Raw genomic sequence first — 17,628 nt, forward strand, 5'->3', positions numbered from 1 at the left:
CCACTTTATTATTCATTCAAGATAAAAGAAAAACATGCATTTTATTTTGAAATTGTCTTAGTTTGCGCTTACTGGTAGTTTCAGTTTTTGTTGCACAATATCTCATTATCTCTGGTGTTACACAACCATTTCCGAGCAGCGTGATCCCAAAAAAGACCTAAATCAGCTGTGCATGATTTTAACAACTCTACCTTCATCTTCTCTCTTGGAACTCCTCAAGTTCTCCGTGAGGAGAAACTAAAGCTGTGAGATCAGATCAAAATTTGCCGTCGCAGTTATGAAAAACTGCACTTGACGCTCCACACTCCCGCTCACACTCAAAGGTCAATCTCTAGTCAAGGATCCTCAACATGATTTGGAGGCAGACTGGAGATGCGTTCCCGTTCAAAGTTAGCATCTAAAGGGTCGGTGCTGCAACGTCACATCCACTGAGCACATGCAATCAGGGGGGGGGGGGATACGTTTCCGTGCCTTAATACCGCCTGACCCAGAGAGCGCTGCAGCAAGAGCAGGTCAAAACACTGTTCCACAGATGAATCACTCTCTTCACATCCATCAGGCCACTTCTGAAAGCCTCCGCTTGCTCAAAGTAGAGCCTGAATGAGGGCCTGCAGTCATCTTCTTGCTAAGACCTTCATTACTTGCAATCCTTGTTGGAATTCTGAAGGCCCTATGCTGGGCTAATTCTGCTAATAGGATGTCACTGGTGGGATAAACATCACAGGGCAGAGCAGAACATGCAGCACATAGACCCCTAGGAAGATAACTCTGATATCTGTGTGTGTGTGTTTTCCTGCCTGGTAGTCATAATTAGGTTGGTTCATGTGTGGGTGAGATAGCTGGTCCCACTGATCTCCTGCTGTGTCCTTGCTGTTGCCCCTTTCTTGCTTTGATGTGACCAAAAAAAAAAAAGAGGAAAACTGATGAAGGAGTGAAGCTGTAGAAGGACTGAGGAAGAGGAAGGAGTTCGGTCTCGACAACAAAGACGATTCAAATAAGAGCACGGACGGTAAACACGCCTGCGGAGACCTCCTACCTGGCAGGTGGTGAAAGGCTTGATGCTCCAGACTAACTGAGGGATGTCCTGGATGGACACCTGGAGGCTGAAATTGTTCCCCTTAAACAGCATAATTTTAGGTTCCTCCAGCAGCCGGCCACCTCTGCTGCGCTCCCCAACGGCCACCTCCTGAGGAGAAGGAGGAGGACAAGGCATCAGGACAAGGCAGAACAAGGAGATATAAAAGGAGCACCCTGATGTGGTTTGTCTCAGACATGACCCGGTTATAGCATACTGGTGGGTCCAGACCATGACTGCGCATGAAAACTGGACTGATTGACTCCTCCTCCCTGGCGTTCCAAACAGGAAGTACCCGCTGGTTTCAAGAAGCCAAATTCCATTGTTACATCCATGGACAACGTGGTTGTTTTCCTGGTGTTTGCCGGGTTTCTCCTGCTCCTGCACAGGTGCAGGTGTTTGATCAGATGACGGAGATAAAAGATCCACCATAGGAGCTCCTCAAGGAAGCTCCTCCTCTGGTCTTCCTGCTGCGTCCGGGCCGTTGCTGCAGATCTACCCGCATCCACTCATCTGTTTGGGTCCGTTGGTTTGCTCCATTTACAAAAAATACATTAACATACCCAGACACACATCAAACACTACATTGTCACTTTTGTTGTTTTTTTATTATTCTTTATACTTAATAATCTATTGATAATATTTTTCTCTATGTAGTATTTATTTTTTCTTTTCTTTATCGCAAGTAGTCAAGTTAAAAACTGACCATTCAGACGCTTCAATATAAGTAGGTGGTGCCTGCTGCCCCAGACGCCCCAAACGTTTGATTATTCCAAGCTTGCTTTCAAGTGGTAGGGGTGTGGCCTTCCAACGAGCTCAGTCCTGATTGACAAGAGTGGTTGGCATAGAAACGATGACTCAGACTAACTCGGACCAATCACTACTTACTGACAATTTCTGGTTTCAACATGGTGGCGTCCATATTGTGAAAAAATGGCGACTGAATTGACTTCATTCGGTCGGACCGGGAGGTAAACTCACTCGATCCAGCGGTCAGACACAGTCAATGTTTACAACTAGAGTTTGTCGTAATCACACGGAATACAGCTTTTTTTGTTGTAGTTGTAATGGGCAAATTAAAAAACGGATTTTTCGAAGGTTACAGTGATGTTTTTCTGCCTTTTTAGAGCAATTTTGGATACTTTTTTTTAACAGCTGATTGTGTTCTGATTGGCTGTAGATCACTGTCAATCAATCTCCTCCTTGCAGCGTCTCCTGTACGGAATGCGTTCAGCGTGGCAGAGTTTCATCAATTTTAGTTTTCATTCTAAAATACTGGACTTATTTTTCTGTGTAGGTTTGAACTTTTTTTAAACAAGAGAGAAAAAGGGTGAAAATGTTTATGTCTGGCTGAGAAAAACATAGAATAGGTGTTGGGAGGAGTTTTACAGCATTAAAACACCTATAAGGTTTTCTAATGATTGTAAAAAATAAATACTTTTTTTGGACGGTAACTCATGAGTTACTACCAAGTGACGTGACATGAAAACTTCCTCTGTCCAGTTTCCTCAAGCAAACTGAACACTGAAGCAGAGGGATACCTGAACCCAAACAAACTGTACTTTTGGATCAGATGTACTCCTGTGCTCTGAGTAGCCCTAAGGCTGCATGGTTTGGCTTTTGTTGCATCTCTCTTGCCTGGACACATTAGCAAAACCTCTGCATCCTTGTGACTACCGCAGCAATCAGCCTGTCAATCTCCGGCTGCATTCTCCCCTCATTTTGGGTCGATGCCCCCCCAGATACTTTATCTCCTCCACTTTCAACAACTCATTCCCAAACCTGAGCAGGTCAATTCCCCCTTTTAGGTAGAGAAGCACGGCCTCACACTCACAGGAGCCGCCTCTCTTTGTGTTTTTTTGGATGTAAAACCAGCTCAGCTCCTGCTGAAGGTCTCAATAAAACCAACAGCAACCCATCACGGTCTAAAAGAAAAGATGCAATCTTTAGAAAGTCAATACTGTATGTAAGCGGCGATATTGTTCAGAGTTTTTTTTTTGCTTTTCTTATTTTTTTTTCATTCTTCAGACATGCAGAAGTAATTTAACAGAAACGTCAAGGGAAATAAAAGTGATAAAAAACTCATATCCCTCTGATGCAGTAATGGCACAGCCAAAGACCGCAATAACAGCATTACGTCTGAAACGCCACAAATTTACTCAACCACTTCCATCTCCTCTGGAGATGTTTCATTTCAGAACAGTTACCTTCAATTGTTACCTCATTTCCCTTTCAACAGGTGGGTGTTCAGGTGGAGGGAGGGGGGGGGGGGGGCGCTCAGACTGAGTTTGAAGGAAGAGCTTAACAAAATTCTTTGGATGCATCCATCCTACCCCTGCAGAAACGTCCACACAATGAATAAAGATGAGTAAGCAGGGTCTGAACATAGACGTAATTGCTTTGACCCTGGAGTGACCCCCCCCCCCTTCAGCTGATAAAATACAGAGCCCGAGCATGTGGTCACTTCCTTTCTTTTTGAAGCTTTTCATCACTTCTGCAAAAATAATCTTTGGTATTATGAACCAGTGGTCCCCAACCTTTTCCAGGCCACCGACTGGATTAATGTCAGAGAGTATTTTTCACGGCCGCCGAAGTCGGCGTCGGATTTTTGTATATTCATTTTCCAGTTCCCCTTAACTTTTGAAGTTTATCTTCATCCTCTGTAAAATATCTGTTTACACTTCATATGTTCACTAGATTTCCAGTGGGAATCATTAAAATGGGATTTTCCCTTAACCCATAACTGTCAAAGTGGAAGCTTAAAAAAAATCAGACGCCAACTTCAACCTCGTCCGATTTTTAAGGTGTGAAGAATAAAAACAAAAAAACAAAAAAAGTTACTAAAAACAAATAATAATTATAAAAATACATGTAAATCCACATTTTGTGCAACTATATTAGCAGCATCCTTGTAATGTTAGACAACTGGTTGATGGCTATTTCTGGTAACAACTCTCAAAGAAAAAAAAATTCACATTAATTTTATTTGTAAAGCACCCTTTATGTAGCTCAAAGTGCTGTAAATAGCATAAAAAACACAAATTCCCACACATGCAATAAAATAATAAGATGAACCCTTCATAATATTGTAAACAGAAACAAACACAAATAAAGGAGAAATGAAGTGAAGCTGCATAAACCCTGAATATGAATCAATATTTTGAGTTAAGACTCGTGGTTTTTGTCTGTTAAATGCAGCTTTCTTTTACTTTGAAGTCAATTCTTCTATTTGCTCACTGGATATTTTCTGTAAAAAGGAACTTTCCAAATATGTTTGTTTTTGGATAACTTTGCTAGCTTGTGCTTTCAATTTAGCAGCCGCTTTAAGAATGGAGCAGATGGGTTTTCAACATGTGACCGAGCGTCTCGGCAGGCATAAACAATGAGTCGGATGTGGTGAAGGGAATCCAGTCGTTTTTCAAAATAAAAGTTCCTTCAGAGTCAGATTAGAAACAAAAAAAATTTTTGCAGCCCGGTACAAACTGTCCCGAGGGTTGGGGACCACTGTTTTAATCTTTTATCTTGAAAAAGGATAAAAACTACCACATTTACACAAATAATTTTCTTTCAGTTTTATATTTTCTTATTAAACCCCATTTTTGAGGTTCTCTGAGAGCAGCCGTGGTTTGTTGCTTCTCCTACCATCCTGTGTTTGTGCATTTTGTCATTTGTTTTCTGTCACTCTCAACAGTATTTGTCCATTCATTGTGGTGGCTGGAATTTTCCAGGTTCATATGAAAGTTCAAACAGCCGGGAGTGAGCCACAGATGACATAATACACCCGCACATTATTTATTTAGGAAAAATGAAACATGAAATGCAGTATTTATGAGTCATTTCTTGTGTGAAAAGCTAAGTACACCTTCATGTCCCAGAAGGCAGAAGAACCACATTCAGCTGCAATATCCTTGTGTAATTTACAGAATCGCTCCAAAAATGAGACCAACCCCAAGTTTTAATGGTTTGATTTGATATGAAATCACATGGATTTCTACCTTAAGTCTTTATATTTGTTTGAGAACAGCTTTTTTTTCTCTTTCATGCACCGATCCATTCGACCGCTCTACGTCCTCAAAGCTGCTCGATTCAGAACGGAAGCCTCATCTAAGTCCAGCTTCCACATTTTAGGAGGATAAGGATGTCTCGCCTAAATGTGAAGCAGTTTATGAGAAGCAGATTTTCTTTTTGTCATTTAAGATCCCATCTCTCTCATTACTGGTTTGACTGCAGTATTCTGGATGATGAGCGGTTGCAGCTGTTGGGGGCATATGAAACCCCTGAGCATGAGATGATTGCATATGATCAGATTGACATGTGAGAAGAAAACAGTATCTAAGAAGTGGTTTCTTTCTTCCAGGAGCTCCTTTTGAAGTCAGAACCGTTTCGTTTTCAGTCAGTGTGGTCCTGCTGTATGACATAATTACAGATTCAGCTGCAGGACAAACCCCATCACAGTGATAACTGCAGGTTGATCAAGCCCGAAAATGAAACAAAAACAAACAAGCAAAAAACAACAACAACCCATATCATCATGCCTCCACCACTGTGCTTCAACAAATGTGCTTCTTAAGCTCTGCAGCTTGTTCTTATCTATGCAAAGGTTTTGGGGATATAAAAATGTAAAAATAACTGCATATTTGGAGAGAGTCACTGAAATAGTTAAAAAAACTGAAAAATTATAAAACTTGTGTGAAGTTACAAAACACACACACACACACACACACACACACACACACGCACACACACACACACCCCCACACACACACACACACACAAAAGAAAGTCTACATGAAATGTCCTGCAATCATCTTAGGAGGGAATGCTGAGCCGAGTCTGCACACGGCACCTTTTTTTTCTTTCTTTTTTTTAACCGACTTGCATGAATGTGCAAATATTTTGTTTATCTTGGATATGCAGGGAAGTGTGGTGGAAAAAAAGGACAATGCAAAGTCTAGAGCCAGATCGATTTTCAAACTCGCAGGGGAAATTATTTGTCACATGAAGCAAAGAACATAAAAAAATAAAATAAAGCAACCCACCAAAAAGGACAAATGAACAAATAACCATGTCTGACTGATGGAGCAGTGGATTGAGTTGGCTCTTGGCACCTCCATCCAATTTCTCATTATTCACTTGCAACTCTGCCTCTCGCATGAAGCCAAGACTCAAGCAGGACCTAAAGCTTTAAGAGGCAACCATCAGCCCCACTTCTGTGAAAATGCATGTTTAATTAGAGCGGGGAATTACTGCGTTTCTTTTTTCCCAAAGAACATTTTCACAGCAAATAAGAACCACAATGAGCACAAACTTTTTACACACAGATGAAGTCAGCCCTAATCAAGACTGTGTCTAATTCTAACGTGTTTGAACGGTTGCGACACGAAACGCAAAGCAACATTTAATTAACAGACAGCAAATTATGGAGGCAAAAGGGCAGAGAAGCAACCTTGGAGCATCTGTTGTGGTTGTAATTAAAAGTCCTCCTTTGTCTCCTCGTCATCAAACATCTCCCGGTGGTGATGTTACCCAACAAGAGCAGCTCCAGCGACAGGCGGAGTCTGTCTTTTTTTCATCAATTTGGCTGATTTAATACATTAGATCCTTTAAAACCCTTTGTGCTCGCAAATACATCAAACTTTTATACATTTATTGAGTCCAGCCTGATCTTGTGTATTCTGATTAATGTTTTGGATGCCTGATGGTTTTGGCGAGGAACAATACGCACAATTAGGTCTCTCCGTTTAAAATGAAGTACTTCTGTCCAAATTAGTGAGGTTTGTGTCGTAACTGGAACGGATGAATCACTTTGCTTTTTCAGCTCTGATTGGTGCCAAAGTGTTTGACAGAAGTGCACGCCAAGATTACATCTGCACTCTGGGCTTGCAACAATTATGATCCATGATTTTTAGGAGAAACAAAGACAAAAGCTGTTTTTGAACGGCAGAAGATAATAAAATAAAAAAATGTACGTTTTGAAAGAGGTTCTGGTCTGTACATTTAATTAACTATCCTAATAAAATGTTAAGGTTCATTAGTAGAGATGTATTTTTCTGCAGAACACAAGGCCGTGTTACTTAAATCTGTACAGGGGGCTGCAGGTTTTTGGGTTGTCTAAGTCAGAAGTTGAACGCATTTAGATGTAGAGGTGAGACTGTTGTCTGGTGCCCTTACTGCCGACTGCAATTGTTAAAAAAGTGCGTGCACGGACTCCTTACTAACTTACACAAATACAAGTGCCACTGTGCGATGGGTCTGCATCGGCAGAATCTTCAAGTTTAGCTGCCGCCCCCACGATTTTCTTTTTAAACTGCTGGCGTGGTCATGAATGTAGACGGCAGAAGTCCGGGGGTGACCCCATCATGACATCAGGTGACAGCTGGACGGCCACAGAGTGGTAGCAGCCGGATCACCGGATGGCAGCAGCTCTGATCGGACGATGTGTAAATGTCTCTCCGTCCATGTCTAGTGCCACCAGCCACAGGGGCAATGTTTCCTGCGCACTTGCGCAATCACGGACTGCTCTGACCTTCTCAGCGCACTAGAAAATATGTGCAGCCCACAAAACCAATGTACATACTGCTTACATACACTTTTATAGTATTTAGATGAATCACAAACTCAAATTGCTCAAACAAATTCATCCTTCTTTTTTTCCAATGCAAGTATCACATGAGTTGTGCACACCTAATTTAAAAAAGAAGAAACAGATGGCCTCAGAGCCAGTTGTGTGTATGCACAGACACAAAAAATGTTAGAGGGATTGCCATCTGGTCATCGCCAAGCCCCCAACCCATCTCAGCAGGAGTGCCCACCCCCGCTGCTACCGTAAGATTTCTAACAATCGGACGGTGGTAGTTGGATGACAGCACTGGGACAGGGGGGTGGCTGCAGTGTGGCAGCATGAAATTGACCAATCGTCTGACGATTCCGGGAACCTTGGAGAGCCTCTTATCAGTCAAATATCGCGCTGCTGCTTCCTGCCACCCGCCTGTCACTAGACTGCCACCGCGCGACCTCAAGATGTTCCAGGGCCACTGACCAAAGTCAAAATATTGTCCGGTTGCTGTAAAACTGTACATTTTCCCTAAAAGCTCTGCGTATGGATGGCATGTCTTTTTAATTCACGGAAGTGGCAACTGTTTGAAAAGTGATCATGGTGGACAGATGGTTGACCGCGGTTTGTGCTCAGCTGGAATTATACGATGCCAAGTCTTCCAAATATCACGATAGAGCTGTGAAGGGAAAAACCTGGAGCACGATTTGCACCGCTTCGACATTTTTCACCAAACATCTCCCAACTGTGGGTTGTGTAGGTACCATAACCGTTCGGCCTGGAACTTCCATTCGGGGTCCTGGGACTAATGCTGACGTCACATTATGTGATTGGCTGTACTTTAGTCCGATGAAGTATCAGGTAGTGATGGGTCTGGACAAATTACGATACTACCATAGAAGAAAATATTATGAAGTCAGTTTTAAACAAACAGAGCTCCGACATAGAGTGGGATTGTCTTCTAAACGTGCCTTTATTATTGTTATGATTATTATTGAATGCCTGTTCGCTTTTTTTTAATCCGTGCGCCCAGTGCTTTATTATTGGCAGAACGGACCCGGAAGAACAACATTTAGCCCTGCTGACAACATTTTCAGCCACGGCTGAACTTATACTGGAATAACAAGTGGATTGTGGCAAAATGTCTTTATAAAAATTACAAAGAATATTGTCAGACACAATTTATGAGGGAAAATAACTTTAGGTTACAAAAGGAACGTGAAATGAAAATTTGTAGAGCTGGAGCAGATCTCGACGCAACGTAGTTTGTCCAAGTGGGGTTACCGTAGTGTGACGTTACCTTCAGTCGGAAGGACACCGAATGGAAGTTCCAGGCCGAACGGTTGTGGTACCTACACTGGCAGACATGCGCAAGTGAACAGTAGAAAAAATTAAAGAAGAAGCCCCTTCCTGCTTGTCCAGTGTGAACACCATGCACTAAATTGGTTTAAGAACCAGCGTCCAAAGTGTTCTTGAACGTCACAAGCCGGTGTGAACGTGACTTAAGATTTACGTCTGTGCTGCTACTTTATGTGGTGTTTGCGTCCATAAAGGGAATGCCATCGAAGCTGAGTCCAAGACGAATACTTTGCAGACTGGAAAGCAAGAGTTAGCTCCAAACCCAATTCTCCCAAAGGGGAAAAGTTCAGCAAATGCTGGGCATCAAAGAACACGACTCTAATTAAGCTCTCATAGCGTGCTTTCACACTGATGTGCTAAATATATCCTTTTTTTCTGTGCTCAGCTAAATGCTTTGACCACTCTAGTGTTCATGTTGATGAATCATTGGGTCTCTCGGAGTCGCAGTACAAAGGCCGTTCAGACCTGCAGCCCTAAAGTGGGGGCCTCACTGTTCACTCATGTGACTTCGTGGGGGCACTTTGAAGGTGCTGCTGCTCAAAGTTCAGCACAAAGCCAGACAACATCAGGCTGAGAAACCAGACGATTTTTGCCAGATTTATTGGATGAAGATGCTTTCTGACACGTTTGCTGTCCTTTAACAGGCTTTACACAAGAAACAAAAGAAAGTGACAGACAGTGAGGGGTGGCTGAGCCCATAAACCTGTTATAGTGCTGCTTCAACCTTTGCCAATATTTGGTCATTTTGTGCTCAGCATAAGCAGACAAAAAAACACACTCATCTGTGCTAAAACAAACTTGTGAATCTCAAGGATTATTCATCAATTTAAAGGTGAACTGAGGGCCGTTATTTTTTTTAATGACCCAGTTTTATCCATAGAACACGGAGGCTTCAAGGAACATGTCCGTGGAAGTGCACATGGCACCATTTCAGGACAAAAAAGGAAACAAAGCCTCTAAAGAGTCTGGACTGCCCCAGTCCTCATTAAGAAAAACAGATTATCTTATCACAGACGTGTCAAATTTTAAAGATGCCATAGTTAAAAGGTCACCGAGGGACCCAGGCTAACCTCTTTTCAACTGAACGCCTCTGAAGTTAATGGTCAACCATCTCATGAGCCATTAGCTAAATGGAACTCTCAGGCTATGAATTTAAATATAACTCATATTGAAAATGCATGGGCCTTTGAACCTGTCATGTATGAGAAGTAGGAGCAAAAATGTATTCCAGGACGTAAAGAAACGCCATTTTTCTGACTGCATGAATTAATAATTCCTGGTGCTGCATCATTACCTGAAATGCATGGGGCGTGTCGTCCACACAGTACACCCTGAGGGTGAAGCCCAAAGAGTTGCCGGTATCGGGGCCACCAAACACGGCCAGTCTCAGCCGCTTGGCTGCCTCTTGGTTCAGAGGCTCCCCCACCAGAGCGTAGCGACCCGGCTGCCCCAGCAGTACGTGGCACCTCTGGGTCTCCAGCAGGCAGTAGCAGCTCGTGCTCTCCTCATCCGTGCACATCACCTCCTGTTGGAGCAAGGAGACGAACGTCATCAACACGGCAGGCGCTAGGAGCTCAGAGGAGACAAATCCAAACTTTTGGACTGTTTACAGATGACAGAAGGGGTTTGATGTGACTCACTGGTTTATTTTGGAGCATGCTGATGCTAGCTAAAGCAGAAAAAAGGAAGACAGGAAGCAGACAACCCTGAAAGCCCTGACCTCTAAGGTAAGGGTGTTTCACCATGACCACACCTACTTTTGAGAACAATTTCAACCCTGAATTACCTGAGCTATAGCTCCAGTGTTGACTTTCCTTCGATTACCGCAACAGGTTTATGCAACAAACGTAAATCCAGCGGATTCTGAAGCAGAGAAAAGCAGGGCTGTCCATGCATGCGGTGAAATGCTTGCACAACGTAAATCAGCTGATTGTATGAAAAGCCGCTCCATGTCGGAGTCAGCTGATTCACATAAATCGCGTAGTCAGAAGTTTACGGTCTGTCAAAGAGCGTGTGTTATTTAGGTCTCGCTGGCGTCATTTCTTGTGTTAAAGGCTTGACTCTTATCACAGTAAAGTTGGACCAGTTGACATTAGACTATAAGGACACAGACTTGCCAGATAAAAAACTAACTTGAGGATTACTTGGGGAACTCACCTGGCCCAAATTACATTTTTGCTTTTAACACTTTGACATTGGAGATGTCGCCAGCGACACTCGTTGACATACTGTGACTCTTCAACCATTTACAGGATCAATGAGAATATGCTGATTCTAACATGGAGTAAAGAGGCTTTTCTTATCGGCATTTTGGTGTTGTATGTTGGCGTGGCAAACTTCCTCCGCAACAGAATCGGCTGATGAGAACCTTCACTGACCTTCAATGCTTCAGAATCCGCTGGAATTACGTTAAAGTCCCACTCTTATCATCTTTTGGTCTATTGTCAAAGCGTTCCCAGTGGTCTTTTAATTACGAATAGCCAAAGTCTAGAAACCTGTGTCGTTTTCTAGCACATAGTTTCTGCAGAGCGGCACGAGTTAAATAGAAATTCACCTCCTTTAATCTGCTTGATAAAAAAAACCTGACAATCCATTGCAGCTCATCTGATTTTAGTCTCTTTCTTTTAGATCTTTGATTATGAACCAATTAAATCAATAAATAAATGACTTTAAAAATGTACAGCTAATGAACACAAAGAGACTTTTATTTAACCAAAAGATCATCAAAGCAGCACTCCTTTGGCTGCACTTCCTTTCTACACAGACATCTTGAAAAACATTCAGTAAAATAAATTCTAGCAGATGTAAAACAGATGGGAATTCAGGGTTGTGACAGAACAGGGTAGCGGGGAGCAGTTTTAGCCAATTGCTGATTAGTCCTCGCCTTGTGCTGAATTCTCCCTGAATGGCTTTTGACTCATAACTGTGACCCAGCGGTCCCCTCTGCATACGGCCCGGCGGAGGCATCGAAAGCAATGCAAAGTAATTTAGTGGCCCGCAGCTTCTTAAGCCTGCCCCATTAACGCTGCAGCATACATGACGGATCACCATGAAATAGCGCAACCAGCCGGGGGAGAAATGATCGAGTCAAACAAGTGTTGGGGAAAAAAAAGCGCAGGCCTAAATGGGAATGGCGCTGAGAGGCAGACGGGGGTGAAAGAGAGGAGCGAAGGGGAAAGGAAGGAGAGGAAGACGGATGGGAGAGACAGACATTATTCTCCCATTATATTACTAATTCCAGAGATTAGGTTTTGAGTAAGCATCCTTTCCCAGATAACGGGCTCATTATTTCTCAGTGACAGAGATGGGCCACGGCGTTACATTCGAAGAAAATGCTTTCTCCCTGAACCAGCTTTCATCTTCCTGCCACCCCTCTCTGGTGACTTTCCTCCTGTTCCTTCCTCTTTGTTGGCACAACTCCCCCCCCAACCCCCCATCCCCTACAGTGATGGGTATTTTCATAGCTCCCCTTTGTGCAGCTCGTCTGCTGGTAAATTACAAGTAAATGTCACACGGAGTGAAAAGGCTGGGCTGGGGAAGAGTCACAGACCCCCCTGGAGTTCATGAAAACTGAGGTCGCTCTGACACGATGAGATCTCTCCAGACTTTTTTTTATTTTTTTTGATGAGTTTAGTAAAACATTAAAGACACATCTTAGAAGTATGGACCAAGAAAGCGCGCAAGAAGAAGCAGAAGGTGTTAGATTTACTGCCCTTGTGAGGCCTGAAACGCTCCACAGGACAGAGCCGAAAGGCTTCAGAGGTGTTATTTGACGGAGGAGAAGAAAAATAAAAAGCGTGATGCATTTTGAGTTTTAAATCTTTCAAAAAGCTGTACTTCTGATGCTGCAGATCATACCTGCAAAGACAGAGTAGGTTTAACGGGCTTTGAGATTTAACTCTGCCTGTGTCGGCTCATTTTATTTTGAAAGAGCTAAAAAGGTCTCAGCGAGAGGACCTTTTGTAAAATCCTTTCATGATTGGCTCTCGAGCCGCACAGGAACGATCAATGCATACAATTAAACTCTTTAAGAAAAAAAAATAACTCTTTTGTGCAACACAAAGAGAAAAATCAGCAGTAAATTATTGGCAGAGAAGGAAAGAAATGTGGATAAAAAAGGTCCTTTTAAGCACAACTGTCACGCTTTTCTAATGAGAATGATAAAAGTGGACTTTGCAGAGGGATTTAGAGAAGTATTCAGGATACCGTTAATATCATCATTAATCTTTGGTTCGATCAGACATGTCTTTTGGACCTTGAACTCCAGGAGGTAGTCTTTGAAAGAAAAGATCTTTTGCAGAATGACAAATCTAAGCTGGCAACCCTGAAATCAGCTCTGCGCTTGCATGACTAAACTCCAGGATGAAAACGCATCATCAAAGTAGGTCATAGCAGCTTTTCAGATCCTACCTGAGTCTGTTCTGCAGTGTCAATTCAAAGCAACAGCTCCAACTGATGTTCTGCAGACTTCAACAGAAGCGGCTCACCTCCCACTTGTTGTCCAGGATTTGTCTCTTTAACCGGATGGTCCAGCTGTCGGCAGAAACCTCTGCACAATGCGCGATGGTCATGGCCACGGAGCAGGACAGGTCCAGGCCCGGTGGGCCGTATGTGACCGCGGGGCTCAGGAAGACCTCCGACCCGTCCTCGGACAAGGCGCTGTGTAAACACAAGTCCCATCATTTAGCATTTATGCAAATGTTCATTTTTAGTAATCTGGAAATGGCAGACTGCGACTTTGATAAACACAAGCCGATGAGTATTCCGAGCGTAACCTCTGCATAAACAAACTCAAATCCTTGGACACTCATAATGAATCAATGCCTCACTAGCTGACACACAGATAGAGGAAGATTAAAGCACCAAGACTAATGGACGGAGAGGCTGGGGAGGACAGGCTTTAGCGCGGAGCGTGTAAGCTTGGTGGGTCGATGGAGCTTATGAAGCCTGCTCTGGCCAGCCTGGTGACAGATTAGCCAGGCCAAGCTGCTCTTGGCCAGGGGCCCAAACTTGGCTGGAGGCCCTAAAGACTGAGCACAATCGATGGGACCACCATCAGTCATGCAGCTGGCCCGGCTGGATTCCCCGCAAACGCAGGACACAGCGTCGGAGCTGTTGTCACTGCAGCAGCACGGACATTTCTAGGCATCATCAATATAACCGAGGAGGGGACAGAGCCTGACGTGCACACAAACGTAGACAAGGAGGTGCAACTAATGACAAAAACACTGAAACAGACGCATTTAATGCTACAGTTGAGATGGTTTTTAACATGAAAAGTCGTTTATCAGCTTTTTGTCATTTGTAATGAACCTTCATTAATGAGAATTGTTTAAACAAAATTATAAAAGTAAAGACAGCGGAATTTAAAAGAATATTCAGTTGGAGGAGATTTGTTCCAAAAATACACAAATCTGACCAATTAACCCTGATTTACAACATCAGTGACATGGTCAGTTTAAATGATCTGATTTACCTCCTGTCGTTTTGAGGGTCCCTACAAAAGAAATCCCCTTCTGGTCATCCTAAAACCATTGGCAATTCCAAACAGGAAGGAAAAAACAAAATCCCACAGACTTCTATTGAGAAATAAACAGCTGTTACTCAGCCATTCTGTTTGTCAGAAGAACCATTCTTGCTCTGCTACCTTTTTTTAAAATCAGGTTCTTGATAATCATCATATTTTTCATGCTATTTTTTATGTAGTTATAAAATGATCAATCAGACACCTCAAAAATAAAAGGCAGTGCCCCCTGGGCCAACGTTGGAAACATTTGATTGACAGATTTCATGTAGCCCGCTTTCAAGTGGTAGGGGTGTGGATTTCCAACAAGAACACTCTTGATTGGTGAAAGTGGTTGCCATAGAAACAACCCAGACATTGATTCGGACCACTCACTGCTTTCTGATGATGTCTTGCTCAAACATGGCTCCCCAATACTGCCTGTATTGGGGAAAAAATGGTGACTGGTTTAACTTCATTTGGTTGGATCTGAGCTGCGAAAGCAACTTATATTTTATTTAAAATAAATTCTTAAATTTTCCAGCAAAGAATGCATATAAATATAATTATTAGAAACAAAGCATAGCCTCAAATTCAAAAGAGGTTTAAACAAATATACGTTTGTCTGAAGATCCATAAACCCCTATTGTAACAGTAACATCTGTCCAACACAATAGGCCTTCAGCTCTGATCTGCTTGCTCAGCTGATGGACAGAACAAGTTAGAAAGAAGGACAATTGTTCATCAGAGTGCCAACATTTAGTTTACTCTAAAATCCTAAAGAAAAGACGTTTATAGGCCCTTGAAAGTGAAAAACCCATTAGCATTTTATTTTATTTGTTTAGGCCAAATGTGTTTGAGATGTATTTTTTAGTCTTTAACCAGTATTTGATTGCACACAAACCTAAACTTTTAAATGACAGCTGCCTTTTTGGACATTAATGGTAAAAAACAAATTAACTGAAAGTGTGAGACAATGTAATAGTCTTTTCTGCGCTTTTCAAAGCAATGCTCCATGAAAATTATGTTTGTGGTGTTTTAAACAAGTTGTTATATTTAAAGAAAACTAGGTTTAAAACTGCATTACTAGGTATTTCTTTGTTCAAGAACTAACAAAGTGCTAGTATTCATATACTAACCCTGCTGGGTGTTAGTATCACCCAGAACTCCTGCTGGGTGAGTTACTTATACTCACACAGCACTTTAAAAAACCTGTGCAATATTCTACCTGTTGTGCAATTACCTATGGAGTGTCGGGGGCTGTAAGGTAGTGGGAGAGTGAGAAAACAGAAAGCCCCCAGCAAGGAGGAAGGGTAGGGGGGTGGGGTTACTCTGCACCAACTTTATTGCCAGCAACTCAAAGGTGAATTGCTAATGAACAGTTTCCCTAGAAACTAGAAAATAAAATAAAATTTAAAAAAGTCTATGAACGGCATAATCATAACAAAAAGACCACTGGGAAAGCTTTGAAAATAGATCAAATGATGATCAGAGTGGGACTTTCAAGTATGAATTGGCTAAAGGAGGAAGCAGTTAATGGTAAATGGAAAGTTTAGTGGGTTTGCCAATGTGGTTACTTCTGTGTTGTTGGATTTTTTTTGGTGAAAACAAAGCCCCTTCCACTGCGCGAGTTAGTAGTTTGCATTAATTAGCAGTAAAAGGCTTGACAGCGAGCGTGTGTCTTGAGTGCTGACGGGTTACCATGCGGCGCGGCGTGTTATTGAGCTCGTCTGGCTTCTTCTCCCATCCTCCCGGTTTCTCTTGCTGTGTGAAGCTCTTACCGACTGACACGCCACAATTAAAAGAGCTGCTGTCTAAATATAAAACCCCACACACCCAGGAAGCACTCTGGCCATGCGGCTGCAGTTTTCTGCTAATCAGCCCCGGGCTGGAGGAAACCAAGGTTACCTGCTGCTGTGAGTGTGGTAATTAGCCAGACTGCCTGTGTACAAAGATTAAAGATGATTATTTAGCATCCTTGATTGTGTTTACCAGAACAGATCACTCAGTGATGGTGGCTGGATTCCAGTTAATAGTTAAGCACAACACGCCTGTTTTACAAAATAAAATCCCACAAAGTTGATTTATTTTTTTGTGCATTTTTAACATCAAATCACGAACTCGGCTTTAAGTTGGGATCTTAATTAAATAGGACAGACCCTCAGTGGAGGCTAATGCAGTTTTGTATTTTGCAGCAATGAAGAAAAAAAAAAAAGCGATTCTGCCTTTGCTGCTTTGGATTTAATCCACTGAACATGATGTGAACAGCTGTGGCATGACAGCGCTTTCTATCAAAGAAATAGTCCTTATGAAAACTGCTGACAGAGCTTTATTTTATTACTAACTTGTCAGATGTTTATACCTAACACTTGTCAGTGCGCTGTACTGTTGTGCAGCCTTTCATGCAAGCCAAGAAGTTAATTAAATAAAAAAAATAGATGTTTCTGCAACTCGCTCTTGAGTAAGGAGATGTTTTACAGGTTGAGCCCGAATTTCTAGATCCCTAATAGTTTCTATAATAGTCACTTGTATTGTATAAAAAGAAAAAATGTCTAATTTGTAGAGATAACTAAACTCATACATAAAAAAAATGTACATTTAAATGTCATTTAGTGGATTTAAAATGAAATTGGTGTGCAAATGACATAGGAAAAAGATTGAAAATGGAGGAGGATGACTGATTAAGGGGGTAAAAGCAAAAAAATAAACAATTCGCTAAAAAAAAGGCTTAACGGGATTAAAATGATTTTTCTTAGTACAACTCCCGTTTTTTTTAAGTCATAGTATGCCATGATATTTCTATTTTTATTTTATTTTGAAGGCAGTTTTTATTTAAAAATATGTTCTGATAAAAAATACAGAAATAAGTAAGAAAGTAAGACTAGATATTAGAATCAAAAGTTGTTAAGTTAATTTTGGGCAGAAAAAGTCACATTTCCTGTAAAATTCAAAAATGAAAAAAGTCTAAATGTACATTAGCCCTTATAAATAACGTTTTGCATCTTAACATTCTTATCTTGATTTATATAAAAAGGTAAAAAATCCAAAGCTGAAGCTGTGTCTACCTTTTATTCTGCACTTGTCTTTACTGATTTGGTTTGGACACACCTTCTCATTCAAATGAATTGGAAGGTGTGT

The 17,628-nt window shown here is 41.9% G+C and overlaps 1 protein-coding gene across 1 annotated transcript in view; it reads right to left on the reverse strand.

Moving 5' to 3' along the window:
• The window catches only part of LOC101173079 (netrin receptor UNC5D), a 302,440-nt gene that overhangs the window by 13,963 nt on the left and 270,849 nt on the right, over positions 1-17,628 (reverse strand). Inside the window, exons 13-15 of the mRNA XM_011481481.3 lie at positions 13,475-13,646; positions 10,282-10,512; positions 1,037-1,186 (exon numbers count right to left, since the gene is read on the reverse strand). Of these exons, the coding sequence (XP_011479783.1) occupies positions 1,037-1,186; positions 10,282-10,512; positions 13,475-13,646 (553 nt within the window). The remainder of the gene's footprint in view (positions 1-1,036; positions 1,187-10,281; positions 10,513-13,474; positions 13,647-17,628) is intronic.

The sequence above is a fragment of the Oryzias latipes genome, chromosome 12 (assembly GCF_002234675.1).
Source record: "Oryzias latipes chromosome 12, ASM223467v1".
NCBI lineage: Eukaryota > Metazoa > Chordata > Actinopteri > Beloniformes > Adrianichthyidae > Oryzias > Oryzias latipes.